Consider the following 24682-nt stretch of genomic DNA (forward strand, 5'->3'; position numbering starts at 1 on the left):
ATTGCATTGCAATTATAGTGCAGTGAAGGTATTGCACCTTCTTGTAACCTCAAAGTAAAAAATTACTGTTCTTTAAGGCTTCATAAAGAGTAGAAGAAAACACAACCCCCCCCCCCCACAACTGTGTAAACAATGCTGTACTATTCCTCTAATGCATAGCAATAAATAAAATGTCTTGCAGTTAAAAGGTTTTACCAAATACATTGAATTAAATATTTGCAATAGGGTGCAGGTCTTATATCCAAGGCTATTTGTAGCTGACTCACTCAATCTCTTCCACAAGTGGACACTGTTGTAGCGTGGTTGTAAGATTTAATCCTCCCACTGTACTGATGTTACACTGTGAGAGTCTGAAAAGTAGCAAATAATACATTGGCATTAACGTACATTTTTGTAGATTTTGGCCTCATCAATCTTTTAATAACACATGCAAATATAATCACTGAAGAAAATTATTTTATACACTGTAGATCACTCATTTACTATAGTTTCCGCTGGAAAACCGACAGAGACAAAAAGAAGAAAACTCAGAGTTCTGATCTGGTCTGGTTTGCACCCATGTTCACTAAGAGGAGCATCTTAGTGAATATCAGCCAGTACGTTATTTACACCAGTAGTCTTAATGAATTCCCCCATTGGGTCAATATCTATGTACCATGCGTTCACCATTTTTTTGAAAGAAGCAGCAAAAAAACGACATTCTTATATGTTGGTCCTCTCTATGGAGCTGACAGTGGTATTTTCTACTGATTTCAGATGGGTGCATGGCTTTTGTGACTCTGCATACCATACATACAGTGTTTTGGGCCCAAGGCAAAGCTAGCTTATATTAGGACTAAGTGTACTTTCCATGAAAAAATTAAATATGTAAGCATGATTATGTTCTAGATGCTTTTACATAATTTTAGATATAATTCCAATGAACTAAAACCATTTATTGCATGTGAGGTGCTAGAAATTGATTTTAAAGCTAGCAAAATGATAGCTGCTCAATTCCAAGCATTTGGATAGAGATGCTGTCACCTTACAGCTGCTCCCTTCTCTGTGCGATCAATCAGGAATCAGTTGGGATGTAAAGGATAAGGATAAATATCCTTTTCCAAAGGGCATTCATTGTATATCTTATTCAATGGAATTCTTACGCTGGCCATATACATTACTGTATATATTTACCAACAGATCTCAGTGAATTCAATGGAATTGGCCAACCATATTTCAAATATTGGGTCCTGCTGAATGTGATGGGCATTTGAAGGCAATGGCCTGAATTTCAACTGCCAACTTTCAACACGCTCCCCTATCAAGATACATGCACTATTCAAGTGAGCCTAGCATACATATGTAAGGAGAGGGGGGTTGGATGAGATGACTTTCTACTAAAGTATATGGTAAGTGAATGTTATTTTTCCCATTCTGGAGAAGTGTTTTTGAGTTTACCATTTGTCACAGTTTTATTGTCGTAGTCTTCATTTTTAAATAAAATAAAAAAACAACTTGCTAATATTTAAAATATTTAAATCTGAATGGGTAATTCACTTTCCAACAACTCTTTGGAATATTGTAATCTAATCTAGTGTTATTAACACAATAACAATTATTTTATAGGCCAATTAAGTTCCATAGAATTTTTTCTACATTACAGTGAATGAGCACTTATAGGGTATGTTCTCTGTATGGACTTAAAAAAAGGAAAAGTGCTTGGAGGTACTATTTACTCAGTACAATGGGTAGCATATGATGGCACAGTGTTTGAAAACTAGTAGCATTAAAACAAAGCCATCCATTTCAATTAGCATACAGAAAAATACTTACTTAATTTTCTTCAAGCACTTTAAATTAGGCAGAAAGGCCATATTAACATCACCAATGCCATTAAAGCTCAAACTGCAAAATAAAAAGAATTATAATGAAATAATAACAATAATACACATAACTTCACAAATATTCTTGATTACAAAAATATTATTGCTTTGTGTTTAAGGTTCACTGCAGAGCGATGCATCTACAAGTTTACAGGCAATAAATAATTACTTGCTGCATCCGTCATATGGACTTAACATGCCATAGTTTTGGCCAATTATAGGCTGCCACTGTCATGAGCTGGGAATAAACTTCATCAGTGTATGTAAAAATATAATTTAAAATATGGGCCTGGATAGCTCTGAAATTTTGTTGCTTTTTTATCTGGCTTGTATGTTTTTTTTTTGCTCTCCTCTGGATCCACAATTTATAGGTTGGATTTCATAGATCATCATTAGAGATGAGCGAGCACTAAAATGCTCGGGTACTCGTTATTCGAGACGAACTTTTCCCGATGCTCGAGTGCTCGTCTCGAATAACGAGCCCCATTGAAGTCAATGGGAGACTCGAGCATTTTTCAAGGGGACCAAGGCTCTGCACAGGGAAGCTTGGCCAAACACCTGGAAACCTCAGAAAAGGATGGAAACACCACGGAAATGGACAGGAAACAGCAGGGGCAGCATGCATGGATGCCTCTGAGGCTGCTTAAACGCACCATTATGCCAAAATTATGGGCAACAGCATGGCCATGACAGAGTGACAGAATGAAGCTAGATAGCATCTAAAACATGCAATAATTGACCCTGACACTATAGGGGACGGCATGCAGAGGCATCGGCAGCAGCGGCAGGCTAGAGAGTGGCATGGCGACATACCCTAAATGGACTCAGGCTTCAAACCAATGGGTGGCAGAGAGGAACCAAAGGAGGTGAGCAAGAAGCGCTGAAATTATTTCCTCTGTGAACAAAAGGTTGACGGTATATTTAGTCGATAACACAGCATGGTGGCGACATAGTGACCAAGTTCCATAACGTATCTGGTGAAACACCCGAAAAATGAGCCTGACACAGCTCGTTTGATAAGGGGACGACATTTGGAGGCAGCCATGGAGAGGACTTCCATGATTAAGAGCGACAGTATGGGGCATCCATATTGCGCTTCTATGATTGCAACTGCAGGTCTCCAGCATGGCGGCGACAGACGCGCCGAGTTCCACTATGTATGTGGTGAAACACCTGAAAATTCTGCCTTACACAGCTCGTTTGATAAGGGGACCATGTATGGAGGCAGTGAACTAGTAGTAGATTAAAGGTGCTGTAGTTAAAACTATGTTAGTTGGATCTTGGGATGGAGCTGGCGCTCCGCTGCCAGGCGAGCTTTCGCCAATCCAAGCCCCTGTCTCTAGGCTACTCCCCAAACAGCACTTCTAAGAACCTTTTGTATAAGATCAAGTGTAGTAGCGTTCTTATAAGTTTGGGATATGGCGGGTGAGGGGAATGTAAACAGATGCGCAAGAAGCGCTGAAATAATATCGGTAAATGGTAAAAGTTTGGCAGTATATTTTGTGGATTACACAGCAGGGTGGCGACAAAGTTAACAAGTTTGATGTGGAATGCCCTGTAATAGCTCTTGGGCGGTGTGCCTTTTATCGCCTAGGCTCAGCAGTTTGAGCACCGCCTGCTGTCGCTTAGCGACGGCACTGCTGCTGTGCCTAGAGCTACCGACTGATGGCGCCATGCCCACGGATGGTAATTCGGAGGAGGAGGAGGTGGAGGAGGGGTGGGAGGAGGTGGAGGTATAGTAGGCCTTTGAGACCTGGACCGAGGTAGGCCCCGCAATCCTCGGCGTCGGCAGTATATGACCAGCCCCAGGGTCAGACTTGGTCCCAGCCTCCACCAAGTTAAGTGTAGTAGCGTTCTTATAAGTTTGGGATATGGCGGGTGAGGAGAATGTAAACAGATGCGCAAGAAGCGCTGAAATAATATCGGTTAATCATAAAAGTTTGCCAGTATATTTTGTGGATAACACAGCAGGGTGGCGACAAAGTTAACAACTTTGATGTGGAAACCATGAAAACAACCCAAATTTCTGCCTGACACACCTCGTTTGATAAGGGGACGATGTATGGAGGCAGCTATATGGACGACTTTTGGAGGTAGCAATGGAGACAACGTGTGGAGGCTGCTATGGAGACAATTTAATTTGGATAGTGCCTGTATGTGGCAGTCCAAAAAAGTTTTCAAACCAGAGGAGCAGGTAGGTGGTCCTCCAGAAAAACTTAAATAGATTGAGTGCCTGTATGTGGCAGTCCAAAAAGGTTTTCAAACCAGAGGAGCAAAAAGGTGGTCCTCACGAAAAATTTAATAGATTGAGTGCCTGTATGTGGCAGTCCAAAAAAGTTTTCAAACCAGAGGAGCAGGTAGGTGGTCCTCCAGAAAAATTAAAAACATAGAGTACTATAGCTAGAGCCAGTTGGCCCTGGCAAAAAATAGCCAGTTTCCTCTGCTTTAGTGTACAAAGAGGAGGAGAAGGAGGAAAATGAGGAAGAGGAGTGCATAAATTATTCAGGTTGAGCTTCCTTCACCTGGTGGAGAATGGAAATCCTGAGAAATCCAGGCTTTATTCATCTTGATAAGCGTCAGCCTTTCAGCGCTGTCAGTCGACAGGCGTGTACGCTTATCGGTGATGATGCCACCAGCTGCACTGAAAACCCGCTCGGACAACACGCTAGCGGCAGGGCAGGCAAGAACCTCCAAGGCGTACAGCGCCAGTTCCTGCCACATGTCCAGCTTTGAAACCCAGTAGTTGTAGGGAGCTGTGTGATCATTTAGGACGATGGTATGGTCAGCTACGTACTCCCTCACCATCTTTCTGTAAAGATCAGCCCTACTCTGCCGAGACTGGGGACAGGTGACAGTGTCTTGCTGGGGTGACATAAAGCTGGCAAAAGCCTTGTAAAGCGTACCCTTGCCAGTGTTGGACAAGCTGCCTGCTCGCCTACTCTCCCTCGCTACTTGTCCCGCAGAACTACGCACTCTGCCGCTAGCGCTGTCAGAAGGGAAATACTGTTTCAGCTTGTGCACCAGGGCCTGCTGGTATTCATGCATTCTCACACTCCTTTCCTCTCCAGGGATGAGAGTGGAAAGATTTTGCTTGTACCGTGGGTCCAGGAGAGTGAATACCCAGTAATCGGTGCTGGAATAAATTCTTTGAACGCGAGGGTCACAGGATAGGCGGCCTAGCATGAAATCTGCCATATGTGCCAGAGTCCCAACGCGCAAGAATTCACTCCCCTCACTGGCCTGACTGTCCATTTCCTCCTACTCCAACTCCTCTTCTTCTGCCCATACACGCTGAACAGTGAAGGACTGAACAATGGTCCCCTCTTCTGTCTCGCCAACATTCTCCTCCTCTTCCTCCTCATCCTCCTCCACCTCCTCCGATATGCGCCGAGAAACAGACCTGAGGGTGCTTTGGCTATCAACAAGGGAATCTTCTTCCCCCGTCTCTTGTGACGAGCGCAAAGCTTCCGACTTCATGCTGATCAGAGAGTTTTTCAACAGGCCAAGCAGCGGGATGGTGAGGCTGATGATGGCGGCATCGGCACTGACCATCTGTGTTGACTCCTCGAAGTTACTCAGCACCTGACAGATATCAGACATCCACGTCCACTCCTCATTGTAGACTTGAGGAAGCTGACTGACCTGACTACCAGTTCTGGTGGAAGTTGACATCTGGCAGTCTACAAACGCTCTGCGCTGCTGGTAAACTCTGGATAACATGGTTAATGTTGAATTCCACCTCGTGGGCACGTCGCACAACAGTCGGTGAGCGGGCAGTTGGAGGCGGAGCTGCGCTGCCCTGAGAGTGGCAGCATCTGTGCTGGACTTCCTGAAATGCGCACAGATGCGGCGCACCTTCGTGAGCAAATCAGACAGATTGGAGTATGTCTTGAGGAAACGCTGAACTATCAGATTTAACACATGGGCCAGGCATGGCTCATGTGTCAGTCTGCCGAGTTGCAGAGCCGCCACCAGGTTACGGCCGTTGTCACACACAACCATGCCTGGCTTCAGGTTCAGCGGTGCCAGCCACAGATCAGTCTGCGCCGTGATGCCCTGTAATAGTTCTTGGGCGGTGTGCCTTTTATCGCCTAGGCTCAGCAGTTTGAGCACCGCCTGCTGTCGCTTAGCGACGGCACTGCTGCTGTGCCTAGAGCTAGCGACTGATGGCGCCATGCCCACGGATGGTAGTTCGGAGGAGGAGGTGGAGGAAGGGTGGGAGGAGGAGGAGGCATAGTAGGCCTGAAAGACCTGGACCGAGGTAGGCCCCGCAATCCTCGGCGTCGGCAGTATATGACCAGCCGCAGGGTCAGACTCGGTCGCAGCCTCCAACAAGTTAACCTAATGTGCCGTCAGCGATATATAGTGGCCCTGCCCGGCAGCACTCGTCCACGTGTCCGTGGTCAGGTGGACCTTGTCAGAAACGGCGTTGGTCAGGGCACGGATGATGTTGTCTGACACGTGCTGGTGCAGGGCTGGGACGGCACATCGGGAAAAGTAGTGGCGGCTGGGGACCGAATACCGAGGGGCGGCCGCCGCCATGAGGTTGCGAAAGGCCTCGGTCTCTACCAGCCTATAGGGCAACATCTCCAGGCTAAGCAATCTGGAGATGTGGACATTGAGGGCTTGGGCGTGCGGGTGGGTTGCACTATATTTCCTTTTCCGCTCCAGCGTCTGGGGTATGGAGAGCTGAACTCTGGTGGATGCTGTGGAGGATCGTGGAGGCGACGATGGGGTTTTTGGGCCAGGGTCCTGGGCAGGGGGCTGACTATCAGCTGACACAGGGGAAGGAGCAGTGGTGTGCACGGCTGGAGGTGAACGGGCTTGGTGCCACTGAGTGGGGTGTTTAGCATTCATATGCCTGCGCATACTGGTGGTAGTTAAGCTAGTAGTGGTGGAACCCCTGCTGATCCTGGTTTGGCAAAGGTTGCACACCACAGTCCGTCGGTCATCCGGTGTTTCCTTAAAGAACCTCCAGACTTCTGAAAATCTAGCCCTCGCCGCGGGAGCCCTCGCCACGGGAGCTTTACTACGTGACACATTTGGCGCTGATGCACCAGCTCTGGCCCTGCCTCTCCGTCTGGCCCCACCACTGCCTCTTCCAACCTGTTCTGGTCGAGGACTCTCCTCCGTCTCAGAAGCACTGTGTTCACCCGGCCTCTCAACCCAGCTTGGGTCTGTCACCTCATCATCCTCCGATCCCTCAGTCTGCTCCCCCCTCGGACTTCCTGCCCTGACAACAACTTCACCACTGTCTGACAACCGTGTCTCCTCATCGTCGGACACCTCTTTACACACTTCTTCCACTACGTCAAGAAGGTCATCATCACCCACAGACTGCGACTGGTGGAAAACCTGGGCATCGGAAAATTGCTCAGCAGCAACCGGACAAGTGGTTTGTGACTGTGGGAAGGGTCCAGAAAACAGTTCCTCAGAGTATGCCGGTTCAAATGCCAAATTTTCCTGGGAGGGGGCAGACTGGGGGGGAGGAGGCTGAGGTGCAGGAGCTGGAGGAGTGCCGATTTCGGTGACATGGGTGGACTGCGTGGAAGACTGACTGGTGGACAAATTGCTCGAAGCATTGTCGGCAATCCACGACATCACCTGTTCGCACTGTTCTGGCCTCCCAGTAACTTCAGACATGAACCTAGGGAGTGTAGCTCTGCGGCGTTCCCCTGCTCCCTCATCAGCAGGTGGTGTCTCACCCCGCCCAGGACCACGGCCTCTGGCCCCTGCAGTAGTTGGACGCCCACGTCCCCGCCCTTGTCCTCTACCCCTAGCCCTCGGGTTAAACATTTTGAAAATGAAAGTTATAACTTTAATTTTTTTTTTACTTTTTTTTTGTGTTTTTTTTTGTGTTTTTTAGTTTTTAAAACCAAACGATGCTATCCTATTGCTATGGCTATTTTCTAGCCAACTATGAAAGCAGAATGCTATGCCAGATGAGATGACGCTGAGTTATGAAAAAATAAACGTAAAATAAAAAGTAAATGGCAGGCTGTGCCTAATTGAAATCCAACCCCTAATAAATTGTCCCACTTCGGTCTTTGCGATGGATATGTGCGTCACTAAGCGCTAAACACAACGGTCGCAAGTCTCCCTGCAAATTCCTCACAATATGGTAGTAGATGCACTACAGCAAGGCCAGCCACCAGCAGATCAACCAGAAATAAAATATATAACCCTATTGTAGGCCTAAGTAAGCCGTTTGGATTCTCCTATGGCTATTTTCTAGCCAACTATGAAAGCACACTGCTATGCCAGATGAGATGACGCTGAGTTATGAAAAAATAAACGTAAAATAAAAAGTAAATGGCAGACTGTGCCTAATTGAAATCCAACCCCTAATAAATTGTCCCACTTCGGTCTTTGCGATGGATATGTGCGTCACTAAGCGCTAAACACAACGGTCGCAAGTCTCACTGCAAATTCCTCATAATATGGTAGTAGATGCACTGCAGCAAGTACAGCCACCAGCAGATCAACCAGAAATCAAATATATATAACGCTACTGTAGGCGTAAGTAAGCCGTTTGGATTCTACTATGGCTATTTTCTAGCCAACTATAAAAGCACACTGCTATGCCAGATGAGATGACGCTGAGTTATCAAAAAATAAACGTAAAATAAAAAGAAACTGGCAGACTGTGCCTAATTGAAATCAAACCCCTAATAAATTGTCCCACTTTGGTGTTTGAGGTGGATATGTGTGTCACTAAGAGCTAAACACAATGGTAGCAAGTCCCCCTGCAAATTCCTCACAATATGGTACTAGCTGCAAATAAAAAAAAAAAATGTATAACGTTATTGTAGCCCTAAGAAGGGCTGTTGGGTTCTTGTTGAATCACTCCTGCCTAACACTATTCTAATAGAACAGCCTAACGCTTTCCCTGACCAGCAGCAGCTCTCTCCCTAGCGGCATCCAGACACAGAATGATCCGAGCAGCGCAGGCAGGGGCTAGTCTATTCCAGGGTCACCTGATCTGGCCAGCCAACCACTGCTATCGACGTGTAAGGGTACCACGTCATGCTGGGTGGAGTGCAGAGTCTCCTGGCTTGTGATTGGCTCTGTTTCTGGCCGCCAAAAAGCAAAACGGCGGGAGATGCCATTTTCTCGAGCGGGCGAAGTATTCGTCCGAGCAACGAGCAGTTTCGAGTACGCTAATGCTCGAAGAGCATCAAGCTCGGACGAGTATGTTCGCTCATCTCTAATCATCATCTTTTATAACCTTATTTACTATGATACTATAAGTAGAAAGAACCAATTTGAAAATGCCCCCTGTCAACCACTTCACTAGCATTAAAAGGGAATTTAATACTTGGATTGAAATGTACATGAGCACAAATACTCAATGCTGAGAAAATATGTTCATTAAAAGGGAAAAATGGTGAATTGTAGTGTAGCCATACTTACTCAATGCTCTCTATCATAGTACAATTGTAGATATTTTCAGACAAGTGGAAAACACCTTTGCATGTTATTTTGTTGTTGGCAAGTCTATAACATAAAATATAAGAACAAATGATTTTCATAACTAAGAATGAAAAACAAGTTAAGGGTGTTCAACTCAAATCTACAAATATAGTCATGCTGTTACATGTGGGGAGGATTTGTAATAGTTTTTTCTACTTTGATCTTTTTTTTGTTCCCAAAATGTCTTTATTTTGCACCATACTTGTCTAATGTCAACATTTGCTTAGATAGATGTATTCATTCTCTTTGGTTGGTTTTTAGACTTTTTCATATTTCAATGAAAAAAATTCTGTAAATCAGCTTCAGCAGACAACATTCTGCTGACAACATGCAATCATTTAACATTTAGAAACATTCTTCAGACTAATATTTTTTTGGGGTGGATTTTTTTTTATATAAAAATCAAAATTTGGATATACTTTTATGTTTAAATTGTAATATTACTATTTATTTAACTTCAATTTCGTCCCCATTCTGATTCCTCTCTGGTAGAACACTTTCAGTATGAAAATAACAGTTACTGTATCCTTTAGTATCACAGGGATAATATACGTACATTAGTTTTCTTATTGATAACAATCGTGGAAGTGCTTGACACAGAAGGAGAAGAGAGCTGTCATCCAATGACATATTCTGCAAACTGGTCAACAGAGGAAATTGTATAATTAAACATAACTGGAATTCCTAGAATAAGTAATAGGACATTACAGCATCAACATGCAGCAGGGAATTAAAAAATTGTCAATTTTTAGATATAAACAGCCTATTATCTACAGATCATAAGCTTGTTTAAAGGAAATCTTCCATCAAGATCTAGGCACTAAATCAACTTTTAAAATTATCCTAATAACAGAGCTCCCCTTTGCTGGAGATTCACAGGCTGTCACACTTCCCTCCTCCCACTGTGTGCTTGGTTTATCATGATTGACATGATTGATGGTAGATTTGTAGAGGTTTTCCTAATTTGTGTAGCCAAATTAATCAGTTTTCTTACTTTATCTTCTGAAGATTGGGACTCTTTGATAATTGTGAGAGAAACATTTTTCCTTCTTCTGAGGTCATTGAGAAACCGCAGTCACATACACTACAAAACAGAGATGATGCATTTTAAATATTTAATTAATATAAGGAAATTTGGTCTTCCCAAAAAATAAAATTTTTGATACATATGTAACATCCTGAACCAGGGTCTAGCCTTTTCTTGTGGCCTGGAGGCAGCTGGGGCCGGGAATATCAGAATGGCTGGCTTCTGCCGCCTTGGGCACGCTATGGTCATGGTGCTGAGTATTGGGACCAGAGGACAGGACTACAGCCTGGCAGATCTCCAGCAGGTGGTGTGTGCAAGAAATATGGAGGGAGATGATGGAGGTTAGGTGGAGCGTGGTGATGCAGCCTTTCCAGGGATTAGACAGGCATGTTGTGCAATTCAACTTACAGTTCTTTATTCAACTTTAAACAGCAGGCAATGACAAACACTAGCAGCAGATTCAGCAAGCTGGAAGGGTCATGGAGATAGCTGGTCTGCAGAAAGGTTTACTCACAACCTGGTAGTAGCTACAGGCTGGGCTGGTAGAGATGGAGCTCTATGATGGAGTCCAGATGGTGGATCTCAGCTCTGGGGCTTAAGTCTCCTGACTTGCCCTAATGTGTCAGGCAGCTTGCCTTGACACTTCTGCTTCCTGGTACTAATACACGGGCTGGTGCAGCTTGTCAGGAGCTGCACTTTCCTATGGTTGCTTTGCTGACATATGCCTCAAGATGGAGTGTCTAAGTCTCCTCCTTGTGCTTCCACCCACTAGGGGTTTATATATTCCCTTGGTCAGGTGGTACCACTCTCCAATCAGCTTCCAGCTTGATTCACAATGTCACAAGAAATATCATTGGACAATAACATTTGGCATTGTTAACTCTTGCCTTATCAGGCAGTGGCTACAGCAGCAATTACAAAGTTCTCCAGTACGTTAAAAAACCTCAGAGAGAGGTGATCAGTCTCCCTAACAGCTCCTAACATGTAGAGGGCGCTATTCGCAACTACTACCTTGACTATGCGTTAGCAGAGGTTTTACATATACAGTAGAGCTATATGAAATGTACGAAATTAAGTTAAATGTAGATTTCAGTTCACAGGGGTCCAAACAGAGTTTATCCATAATTTGTAGTATTTTTGTTTCATAAACTTACTTTACAGCATGGAAATTCCTCCTCTGCATTAATAGACGTATCAGAGATTGTCTTCCCTTCTCACCAATGGCATTACTAGACAAACTGAAAAACACATCTATAGTAGGTGAGTAGTAAAAAATAATCTGTATAATACATATTTAAAAACAATTATCGTTGTAGTTGTTTTATGTGGACCATAGCCTGTCATGAGAATTTTTTTAAAATCGGAAATAAAAATTAAATGGAGTATTTTTTCCTCTGGGCCACAATTATACTGTATACAGCTACTGGTTCACATTGGCCATAGTCATGCTTGCATACATTGCCAAAACAGCCTCTAAGCATGAAAAGTGTACAAGGTCAAATAAAATGGACACAATTACTTGCTTTGAGTGACACTGGACTTTGGTTCCTTCAGCCCACCATACAAAATTATTCATATGGACAACCTTTCATCTATGCAGAACATGAATTAAACAATAATGCTCACAAATGTTGCAGTAGGTAAAAGTGGATTTCAAAGCAAGTGAATGTGATAATCTTGAAAAGATGTAGATGTGTAGATTTTTGAGACAATTGTAACATAAGATAAATGTCCCCCACTATTTTTAATGGTGTTATAGCCCAACAGTCTTACACTGCCCCAGAATTATCATCACAGTGATAAATCTTGCACAGCAAAAGACTAGTGTAGGCATGGTCGGTTTTAGACAAGGGGATCCCTGGGCAAAAGGCCCCAAAATAAAACTATTTTATGAGCCATCAAATTCAGGAAGAAGCTTGTTTTAGCCCTGCAAAATAATACAGGTTCCACTTACCATCAGTATCTATATACAGCCCCCCCTCCGCCCCTAGTGTCTATATACAGGCCCCACCCCCAAGTGACAATTAATTAAATAATAAAATGAATACATACATACATGTCTGTTCCTATTTCGCCTCCAGGTTTTCTCACGACTCTTCTGCTTGGTCGCGGCTCTATGGAGGGACATCATCACACGCTGCTTCGGTCCTCCATGGTGTACAGAGAGAGGCAGACAGACATGTTTTGTCTGCCCCGCTCTGCATAACAGTGACATCTGTGTCTTAACACAGGTGCAATTGATATATGTACGGTAGGGCCGTACTGCTGGTGGGTGATTCGGGCGGGTGCTTTAGTCACCCACCTGGATGGCCTGCATAATTGCCCACTGCTCTGAGCTAACTCAGAACTGGCGTACTCTGCGACACATTGATAAAATCCCCCATTGAAAACTTTTTAACTCTTGTGATAAAGGTGTTCCGTTGTCACATGATTTATTGTATTCATTTTTTGAGAATGGAGGTTGATTGTACTTACTCAATATCTTGAACTGATTTACAGTGTGTTAGACTTTCTGTTAGATGGACCATGCCAATATCAGACATGTTAACTGATGCCAATCTGTTACAAAATGAAAAAAGAGTACATTATGTCCTATTTATTGGACTCCAGCCACTTCAACCAAAGTGAGGTTTATTTAATTTTAATTGTTTATGGGAAAACATATAGAATAGGTGAAGGGAAAAGAAGAATAGGGTATATCTGCTGAACCCCACTCTCAATCAATTGTAATGTATTTGCTGGTAATTGTAATTGCATCTATCATTGAGATAACTGTCATTTGAGATAATTTTTATATTGTGTGTGGGGTATGTGGTAAATATTTTTCTTATATACATCATTATCAATAATTTGAAATCTGCTCTTTCCCAAAGAGATGCCTATTGCAACCTGTACAGTGTGTGTCTGTGGAGGCTGCATGAGCTCACATCTAATCTCCCTGTGTTTGGTTACACAGCTCTTAGATGGGAGGATAAACACCTTCACATTAATGCCCAGGCCATTGTTTAATCAATTTCTTTTACCAACTATAACTTTTATACTTTTCTGTCATTATAGCTGTGTGGGGTCTTATTTTTATTTTTAATTTTTTTTGGGGGGTGTAGTTTTTAAGTACAAATTTTTTAAGTTAAAACCTATTTTATTTTTTCCTTTTTTTAATTAAATTGTCCCACAAGGGGGGCACTGCACTGCATATAATGCACTGCACTACTTATGTAGTACAACTCATTATATCTTTATTTGCAGGCATCTATTAGGTCAGACCTCTAAAGTCAATGTACTGCAATATTCTTCTAACATGCCTCCATATAAAGGCGTCACGTCTTAAGTACCCTAAAGACAATACAGCGGTCATATTAGAAACATGTTCACGGCACCTACATACACTATCAAAAATCCTCTGCAAAGGCAGTTACTCAAATGCAGATACTATTGATTGCCTTTCTGACAAGACATACCTGTGAAGTTTCTTAAAGGAAACCTACCACTTAGAATGGCAGGGGTAAGCTGTAAGTACCGAGCACCAGCTCCGGGTGAGCTGGTGCCGGTACTTACTTTCGTTAGTGTTATAAACCGCGGTATCGCGGTTTTAACACTTTTTAAACTTTAGAGCAGAAGACGCTTCGGCGCTGCGTGCGCACGATCGTGCGCGCGCCTCCATAGGAAATAGCGGAGATGTTGCGCGCGCACGGTCGCGCACAGCGCCGAAGCCCCTTCCGCTCTAAAGTTTAAAAAGTGTTAAAACCGCGATACCGCGGTTTATATCACTAACGAAAGTAAGTACCGGCACCAGCTCACCCTGAGCTGGTGCTCGGTACTTACAGCTTACCCCTGCCATTCTAAATGGTAGGTTTCCTTTAAGTGCCTATTTATGGCCTCTCGAACAGTATAATTTATCATCTAAGGTAGCGTAATCGTCTGCATCTCGATGTAGCACCTGACTGAAGAGGCAGCCCCTTCGGATTGCTGGCAGGTAAGTGACTTTTATTATTTTCATTTGGACCACAGGAATGGGAGCACTATGCATCAATTAATTAAGGGGCAGCATAAAAACAACGAAATGAATGGGGTGCTGTGTATATAGATAAATCACAGGGATATTTTCATTCAAAGAGGGGAAGGTTAGCAGAAGAGGGTGCTGTATAGTATATTATAGGTTGGGATTCAGGTATGTATTATAATTCATTATTTAATATGATATGTATTCATATGATAAATGAATAGCATATATTCTTATCAATTTAGTAGATAAAATATATATTCAGTGGAGCTATGTATTATATAATAATTTATTCAGGGTTATAGCATAAATTGTATGTAAGTGATATTTTGTGGGACACAGTGATGAGATGTGCTGCAATAAGCTGAAGACATCTTCACTGCAAATTCTACAGTGATAAGTCAACATTTAAAAATCAATAAAGCAGATGATAATAGAAAACGTTGCAATATACTTTATTAAAGAAATTTGAAGCAGTGAAAAGAGGCAGCACTCCAAAAAAGTGATAAGCTGTATTCACCCATGGAAACCGATGCAACATTTCATCTCCTCACTGGAACTATTTTCAAGCTATTCTCAAGATTTATTATTACTCACTTAATGATCTTCAGGTTTGGAAGGAGGGTCTGGAAATTGGAAACAATCTGAACCCCTGTATCACCAAGGTTGGTTCTAGATAAACTGTGAAGAAATAACAGCATTTTACACACTAAATTATTTCCTAAAGACTAGGTGTTAGGGTTGGGTAACACAGAAGACAGGGGATAGTGTGCCCTGAGCTTGCCCCAACCTCTGTCCCTTCCTATAGCCCCCCCACGCTAAACCGTGGGGCGACTACTTGAAGACTCGAAATACACTGGATAAGTGTGGGAAGGGAAACACAAGCAGACTGACAAACATAAAACACAAAGGAATGGTAAACTAGCCGGAGTCACAACGAGAGGGTACGTCAATAACAAAGTCAGAAGGCAAAACGTCAATGTCAAAAACTAGCCGAGGTCACAACGATTCAGATACAGATACAGATACAGAGCGAGTCACACCTAATGCAGTGAGCGAGTGCTGAAGGGTTTTCAAACACTGGCACAGGTGACTAGTGAGGCTGCAATTTATGCAGCCAGAACCCCACTTCCAGAACCTCATAGGAGCTGGACAACTACTGAGAATTAACCCCTCATGGTGCAGAATAACCAAGCACAATAGCAGGCACCATGCAGAGGTACCACAAGTCAGCAGTTCAGAACACAACTCCTAGACAGCGCGAGATCTTAGCAGCCGCTGCCCGGGACGAGAGGAGGAGTTTACGCGGATACGCGCTGGAGGTTGGAGAACACTGCTAGCACCACCAGAAGAACCAGAAGTACCAGCATTCTCTCCAGTGAACCTGACACTAGGAAGTAGCCTTTGACATTGAACTTATTTGAGACAAATTCATTGAACTGGTTTAGCCTACGTATCATAATAAAACTGAGTTCATGTAACGTAAACAAAATGATTCCATATTCCCCCACGCCTGATCTATGTGCTATGACTTTTGGAGCAATTATTGCTATATATGATATATATACACACTGTATATTCAATTTCTATGGGTATAGTTAACAGGAGTTATTGCATCAGCAAAGTTGAGGCTTTGGAAGGTTTCTTTATAAAAGTCTCCTGTATCTGTTATTTTGATACGTCACAATTTAGTTTTTTATGCAAGGAGGGGGCATTACCTACATCACTCCTCAACCGGAACTCTACTGGTGAATTCAGTATAATTTCTACTCCCTATGCAAAGGGTATTGAATAGGCGCTTTAACACTTAGGTATGATACTATGCAATAGAGAGGTATGTTATTACCTTGTATTTACTTATCCTTTTCCCACTAGGTGAGGGATTGCTCCTATTTTTTTACTGCAATGATTTTGGAATCTTGCCTTGTATTTATATTTATAGTAACTGTTGTAAATTATTTTTTTTTCATTGAAGATTAATAAAGAAATATGTGATTTAAATGAAGTGTTATATACCGGTTTTACCGGGAGTCTGCACCGGTTTTATATGGGAGGTTTTCACTATATGTGACCCAGCACAATATTAGTTGAATGTGAAGGATGCGATTTTTGATAAAAATTCTACACTACCCCACATATTATTAATTCTCCCTGTAGACCTGCCTTCTACTCAATAATATCATTATGACCTTCCATGGTAAACACCTAGTAGTAAATTAATGATATCTTTGGGCAAAATCCATCATGCAGACATTTTCACTAGGAGTTTGCACTCACCTCAGCTCAGTAAGACTTATGCTGTCTCTAATGACAGATTCAAGAGACTTCAAGTTATTAATTTGCAGTGTGCATTCATTAAACCTAAAGTATAAACACATTGGTAAAATAACATTTCAAGATGTGATTTAGGCAGAAATGGTGTGCATATACAGGCGGTCCCCTACTTTAAAACAGACAACCCCTAGTTACAAATGGTCCTCTGGATGTCGGTAATTTACTGTACTTTAGTAGTTATTAAAGGTGTCTGTAATGAAGCTTTATTGTTAATCCTGGTTCTTATGACAATCCATCATTTTTAAAATCCAATTGACCCAGAGACCAAAACATTTTTTTCTGGAGCTTCAATTATAAAATATACAGTTTTGACTTAACAATTCAACTACACAAAAAATTTTACTTTACAAATTCAACTTAAGAACAAACCTACAGAACCTATCCTGTACGTAACCCGTGGGACTGCTTGTACATATTTATAGCTTACAGTCATCTTTGTTACAAGAAGAAGAGTCTTTATTACATACCACAGTTTCGTTTGTTGCATACGGCAGTATGAAAGAGGCCTTACACTGAGTAAAGCCTCTTTCACACTGGCTCAGGCCCAGCAGCCTGCTGAAGAGGTGGGGGTGGCGCTGCTTACCCCTCCCCTCTCCATAGCGAGGCATGGTGCCTGGCTGTAAACATGGGAAAGATAGAGCATTCTCTATATTTTTCCTGTGCAAGGTAAGGTACAGTGGCACACTTGTATAGCCAGCCACATATGCCCCCACAATGTCAGTTAGGGATATTAAGGGCATTAAGGGATATTTATTCAGGGAGTGTGTATTGTGATGTAACATAAAGAACAAGTATTTTACCTTAATGATTTCAGTGCCTGAAGACCTGCAGATGCACTAAAATCCAAATATGAATAAAAACAAAGTTATTGTAAACTAACATTTCAAGGCACAAATCCACAATATATAAAGTTACAGAAGAGGACCTGGCATTATCTTGTAGCATATTTTAACATAACATACTTCACACCCTTTGTATATTATTACTTATAGAAATGTACATCGCCTTACACAATGTGATATTGTCATTTCTTTGTCAGTATCAGCCTTTTTAGGGACACACCTTTTGTGGCAAGGGGAATAGTAACATACAGTTGTAAATTTAATCAATAGTCATATTTGTTATTTAATAGAAAATAAATGTAAATACGGTACTAAAGCAGATCTTCTATTGTCTTTGTCTACTTGGTTTATGCCCTGTATCGTTTCCTGGTTACCTGAATAAGCAATAAAATGTTAATATATAGTTGTTGATCACAATAATTGATCACACAAGAGAAAGTCTCTGACAGCCACATAACTATCCCAGGGTAGTACATTTTTCAGGGCTTGGACTTTTCCTTTAACAAACTTCACTGTCTGATTGGTAGAAATTCAGCCAATGGAACCCCCATGTCGCATTGAATTTAATGGTCAGAGTAATTGATAGAAATTTTTCTAGGAGACAGAATAACTACTTATCTATTACAACATAGAAGCTACAGCAGAGCAAACCTTAGTCAACTGAATAGCGCTGCAAGGCACAGCCTCTAATTGGAAGGATAACTGTCAGATAAAATGGGATTACAACATGTGGACCTCTACTGATCAAGCAATGTCAAGGCACAAACTAACAGTGGCTCATTAAGATCTATGATGGGAAAATCTCTTTCACACACAGACAAGAACACATGAACACATATTTATGTATCAAAACAAATTGATCTACAGAAATATCAGTTGCTCAAATTAAGATAACGATTAGTCCAGGAAGACCATGACCTGGACCATGACCATGACAAAAATAATGAAAGCTGAAACTATAAATTAGGATCTGGAGCAATAAAGGAAATCTACCAACAAATTCAAGCATGATAAACCAGGGGGTGGCACGGTGGCTTAGCGGGTAGCATCACATCCTTGCAGCACTGGGGACCTGGGTTCAACATCTGCAAAGAATTTGTATGTTCCCTCCATGTTTGCGTGGGTTTCCTCTGGGTCCTCCAGTTTCCTCCTACACTCCAAAACATACTGGTAGGTTACATAGATTGTGAGCCCCATTGGGAACAGGGACTGATTTGGCAAACTGTGTGCAGCGCTACATAATCTGTGTGCGCTATATTAATAAAGGAATTATTATTATTAATTATAATTATTAAACCACGGGCACTTATTCATAGATCCAGACATAGTGTGGTTCATTTACTAAGGGTTGCGCTGCTCACTTTTGTCAGACTGTTTTGCCTTTTTCGCGGATTGCACGGCTTGGACAGGTATTGTGGACTGTGAGTCGTATGCAATTGTTTTTTTGGCGCAGCTGCGCTAGCTTCCATGCAACACAAATTGAGGGGCGCACTGTCGGACGACCCGACTGATTCGGCCTGAGCGCAGGATTTAACTTTCAAGTTGTGTTGCAAACCTAAGCACTTACAGTTCACTTTCTATTTTAAGATGCATGTGTCAGACCTGAGCTGGGAAGTGATTGTCACGGGTGTCCCGCGACCCACATTGCGGGTTGCGCGCTCACCCATGCTCCTCTGCCCCCGCCAGTGCGCCACCAGCGCATCTCACCCGTCCCGGCTCCTGGTTCGCTCCCCTCCCAGCTTCTCCATATTTAAAGGGCCAGCGCGCCATTAATTGGCGCCCGCCATATTGCCCAATTCTACATAAGCCTGCCTCTTCCTGCAAGCCTTGCTGGCTTTTTGTGCCTCATTGCCTAAGAGTTTTTTGGGGGGTGGCACCGCGCTTCTTGTGTGTAGGGTTATATCAAATAAAGCAATATAGACAGTGTGAAGACACAAATGACTAACAAAAGAGCTGCTGCGTCCTCTGGTTGGCAGGCAGTAGAGCCTGATATATGGGAAGAGTCACTACTGTAATAATTTACTCTTTTGAATAACCTGAGTTACGGCTCTAGCCACTACTCATCATCTCTACATGTTACAGAATCATCTGGACCTGAGGAAGGGGCCAATCCTGCCCCGAAACGCGTTGTCCATTGTACCATATATACTATTTTACTTATACTCTGTACCTAAAACCTTGATGTAATAAATGTTGTTCATCGAAAATTTGCATCTGTATACAGAGTAATTGCCAATTACCTATAACGTCTGTTATTAAGATACTTACCACAAGCAGCGCGACCGACTCACTGGTTAAAATATCCTTAAAAACTCTTCTCATTGCCTAAGAGAAAGCTTCCAAGCGAGTATTCCTGCGTTCCTGTGTATTCCTGCGTTCCTGTGTGTTCCCGCTCCTGAGTCCTGTGTTGCCGTGTTACCCGAGTTCCTCCGTGTTGCTGTGTTCCGTGTGCCTGTGTTCCCGTTCCCACCTGCCTGGACCTCCCGTTGCTGACCCCAGACTTGGACTTGACCTTGCATCTCTGCCGCCTGCCCTGACCCTGTGCCTGGACCTGACTATGAGATTGTCATCCGCTAAGGTACCTCGACCTCAGCTGCCACCGCGGGCTAGTCGCACCTGTGGAACGACCTGGTGGTATCCTGCTGCAGCAAATCCAACCCGCTTTACGGCGGGCTCTGGTGAAAACCAGGTGCCACTTAGACTCCGGTCCCAGGGGTCGGCTAGTTCCATCTCCCGCGGTAGTCAAGAGGATCCACTGATCCTGACAGCGATACATGCACAATATTGGGAGCACGATCTTAGTGAATCCGGCACTGTGCATTGAAGTCGGACAATGCACTTTCGGTGAATTACAGCGGGAATGTAAGTAAATGTGCCCCAGTGTTTGTGGTTATTGTCTTATATTTTTTATCCAGGCCTCCTTCCTTCTAAAATCAATGTTCAAATGAGCTCGAAATTATCTAGGTGGTGTTACCAGAGCTCCCCCATGCTGCAGATTCACAGGCTGTTACACTGTGCAGGAGCCCTTCCCCCCATATACACACAGTGGGAGTGTGCTGACAGAGCAAGGGGAAAGGTGAGACAGCCTGGGAAGCTACTGCAGGGGAAAGCTCTTTTAACTCCCCACAGAGCCTTTCTGGCTCATTAGCATAATTGTAGAAGTTGATTTTAGAAGTAAGGAGGCCATGGATAACAAATATAAGAAGATTACCACAGTCACAGTACTTGGATCTATGAGTAAGAGCCTCTGGCTTTTTTTTTTTTACATTGTGACTAACGTGTTGAAAATTATAACTTGAGAGTTTGATAAAATTTGTTCCAAATTATCATATAGTAATACTGCCTGAGTTTCAACTGAAGTAAGCTGGACTTCATGGTCTTGGTATCAGCTAAGGGCAGTGAAGCCAGAGCACGGAGGGAGGTGAAAAGAGGTTACACTGTATATATAATGTGTTGTGTGTGCAGGATCTGATAGCCTTTCATTAGAATTGATGGGGAACCTGAGCTCTGTCTTTATTTGTGCATTCAAACTGCCACACATACGCAATTCTGCTGCATTCAAGCTTTCAAACACAACCAGCTCTGCCATATAACATTCATGGGGCGGTATAAAGCGACTGCCTCCTTGTAATTGGATGCTGACGGCAAAAAACGAGGACTGATATTCTCCAGCACCAAACAGCTTCAGATCGTTTCCTAGTGCCCCTCCCAACAAGATCCACCCACCCTCATCTCCTTTCCAGAGTACAGATACGGATTCCAATGGCAACCAATATAAACAAAGTGTGACAGAGCATCCAAAGTGTGACAAGGCTAAACCTTGCTTAATTGCTTAAATTTTATTAGCTTAGCACAGAGTTAGGCAACATTTTTCCTACTTTACAGTTGTTCTTTGAAATTATTTTATTAAATATCCTGATTAAAATTGTACATGTCTAGTTACTTAATTAACAATTCAGACAATGGCCAACAATGTGTACTAGAAGCAGACTCAGAATGGGAGGGGGCTGCAATATGGGGGGTATGAGAGGGGGCCCACAGTTATGGGGGGAATATATGAGGGTGTCCTCAACATGGGGGATATGAGAAGGGGCCCACAATATGGATGTATGAGAGGATGCCTGGAATATTGGGTTTGGATGGGGACTACAATATAAGGATAGATCGATTAAGGATAGAAGAATTAAAGAAGATTATTTTTTTTAACAAAAACCCAGGGCCAGGTGGGATTTCAAAAGAACATTACCGACAGTTTTCCAAACAACTTTTTCCATATATGTTTTGGGTATTCACATACTGTCAGGAAAAAGGAAGAATAGGAGGTAATAACCTATTGGCGACTATTGTAACTATCCTGAAAGCAGACAAATAGCTTGATAGGAAAGAAACCTTTAGGCCAATATCCCTCCTGAATTGTGATGAGAAATTATTTGCCAAACTGTTGGCGATAAGATTAAATGAAGTTCTTCCTTCTATAATAGCTCTGGATCAAGTGGGTTTTGTGACAGTGAGGCAGGCCAAAGATGGTACTAGGAGAATAATAGACCTTTTTCAGTGGGCCTGGGCCTCGGGGCTCCCACTGTGTTCCTGTCATTGGGCCTTTGAAAGGATACACTGGGGGTACCTAGAGGCCACTTTGAGGAAATTTGGGTTGAGGGGTCCAATTCTACAAGCCACTATGGCATTATATTCCCCCATAAATCTTCAGTATAGTATTGAAAAGGAGCTAAATTCTCAGATGGTTTAAAGGGTTTTAAATATCTGGGAACTGCATTGTGCGTTCCTTTACATTTGTTAGTAGAAAGAAATATCAAAATGGTTTATGCTAGCATACAAAAGGAGGTAGTAAGGCTAAATAAAATTGAGTTATCATGGATAGCGAGGATACAAATCTGCAAAATGTCTTTCCTGCCTAAAATACTTTACATCTTTAGGTGTATCCCCCTGAGTTTCCCCAGGACTTTATTGGACAAAATGCAAAAGCTATTTGGCATATTTATATGGAAGGGTAAAAAAACAAGAATATGAAGAACAACTTTAGAAACTCCACTTAAAAAAGCTAGGAGTACCAACATTGGAGCTTTATCATAAAGCAGCAATACTTGAGGGATTGAGTGAATTTTGGAACCTTATGGGGCTTATTTACTAAGGGTCTGCGGGACCGCGATTCCGTCGGGTTTTGTGAATATTTCTGATGTGCGCCGAATTTCCCCAGGTTTTTGGTGCACGTGATCGGATTGTGGCACATCAACGCCAGCATGCATGCGACAGAACTCGGGGGCGTGGCCGTAGGACAAACCACGGAATTTAAAAAATAATTGTGTCGAAAGATCAAACACTCACATACACCAGGAAGAAGCAGGTGAACTCCAGCAGACCTCAGCGCAGAAGCGACGGATGCAGGAACTCGGACGCACAGGCTTGGTGAATTGCGGCAGACCCGAATCCACATCAGACAACGCACCGCGGGATTGCGACGGGACCGGGTAAGTGAATCCGCCCCTTTATGTCCACATAAATGGATTCCATTTGGAAAGGGAGGGAGGTGACAGAAACTCAATCAGATATCTGATGGAGGGCCTATACATAAATAGTAACTCTATGAAAATAAAGTACAGTTTGGATACAATGAGATATGGCATGAAATTGTGGGTGGAAATAATGGGATTTTACATTAAAATTCCATTACAAGCTATAACTATAACTACTATAAAAGAGTCACAAGTACCCAATCTAAGATTAGGGAAATGGGAGCTAAAAGGTGATAAGTACATTAAGAACATTATGATAGAAGGAAGAATCAAGAATTTTAGGGAGCTCCAAAGAGAAAAATGATTGGATACAAAAGAGGTTTTTTCAATATCTTCAAATTAAAATTATTATAGGGCAATTTCTAGCAAAAGAGACTAAGAATGGGGAAAAAAAGAAATTTAGTTTTGTTTGATAACAACATGTGCTAGAGGAAAAAACACTCTATAGCATATAGCTTCTTAAATAGTATCAAAATAAGTAGGAAACCCACATACATGGCAAAATAGGAACAAGAACTAAGTATAGAATTTACTGATAAACAATGGTTTAGAGCAACAGAGGAGTTGTTCCATATTAATCATATGGAACAACTAAAGAAGGTTCTTACAAGATGGTACCTTAATCCAGACGGAATACCGTATATAGTAAATAAGTATTTGAACTACTACTGGAAAGGATGCCAGAAGAAAGGGACAAATATACATGTCTGATGGGAAGGTGCTGGTATACAGGAATTTTGGAGGGAAGTATTTGAGGTAATTACCCAGGTAGGAGGCAAAAAGATAAATCCAGATCCTTCAATGGCATTATTACACGTGGGCTTGGAGAAGATAGTCACCTCTATTCGATGGCCTTTATCACATATCTTAATAATAATAATAATAGTACTTTATTATCCCAAGCGGGAACTTAAAGTGTCACATCCGCAGTACATCAATTTGACAAGACATCACATATATAAAAACTCACATAAAAACACATATACCATAGGACAAAGAGAAACACTGGTGCACATAAATATAAATTTCACTTGATTTTCAATAAATAATTAAATGAATTATAAAAAGTAATTAAATAGTACCCTTCTTTTCCAATAGTCGTACATTTTAAAACTTTCCTATTCTACCCCTAATTGCTGTATTTGCCAGCTCGAGAGCGGCCGGTATAAACGTCTTCTTAAATCTCTCCGACCTGCATCGCAAAAGAATAAAACGAGAACTAAAACCACTAATCAGTGCCTGCAGCACGCCATGCATTGGATGGTCACTGTTATTTCTGATTTTATCCAATTTCCTGATTATCCCACACTGTACAAGTTTCTCCCATCTATCAAATGGCAAACCCACTATCGAGGAGGCTTTCTTAATTATTTTATCCATCCTTTGACAATCCCTACTAGAGATACAGTTGCCCCAATGCGCTCACCATAACCGTATTATAGAAACCGACCATCATAGTCCTTGGGATGTCAAATGCTCTTAGTCTACGTAAAAAGAATAGATTACTATTAGCACGTCTGAATACCTTTTCGATATGCTCATGCCAGCTTAATTTATTGTCTATGATCACGCCCAAGTATTTATAGCTACCAACCTGTTCCACTTCTCTCCCT

At 42.4% G+C, this 24682-nt stretch overlaps 1 protein-coding gene across 8 annotated transcripts in view; it reads right to left on the minus strand.

Annotated features, from left to right (window-relative positions):
* The window catches only part of NLRC5 (NLR family CARD domain containing 5), a 118210-nt gene that overhangs the window by 24907 nt on the left and 68621 nt on the right, over nt 1–24682 (minus strand). For all 8 annotated transcript variants that reach the window (XM_072117559.1, XM_072117557.1, XM_072117556.1 and 5 more), the window contains 10 exons: nt 17497–17532; nt 16640–16723; nt 14960–15043; nt 12838–12921; nt 11517–11600; nt 10330–10419; nt 9892–9975; nt 9276–9359; nt 1813–1884; nt 267–350 (listed from right to left, as the gene is read on the minus strand). In XM_072117559.1, coding sequence (XP_071973660.1) covers nt 267–350; nt 1813–1884; nt 9276–9359; nt 9892–9975; nt 10330–10419; nt 11517–11600; nt 12838–12921; nt 14960–15043; nt 16640–16723; nt 17497–17532 — 786 coding nt within the window. The remainder of the gene's footprint in view (nt 1–266; nt 351–1812; nt 1885–9275; nt 9360–9891; nt 9976–10329; nt 10420–11516; nt 11601–12837; nt 12922–14959; nt 15044–16639; nt 16724–17496; nt 17533–24682) is intronic.

Source organism: Engystomops pustulosus, chromosome 7 (genome assembly GCF_040894005.1).
Source record: "Engystomops pustulosus chromosome 7, aEngPut4.maternal, whole genome shotgun sequence".
NCBI lineage: Eukaryota > Metazoa > Chordata > Amphibia > Anura > Leptodactylidae > Engystomops > Engystomops pustulosus.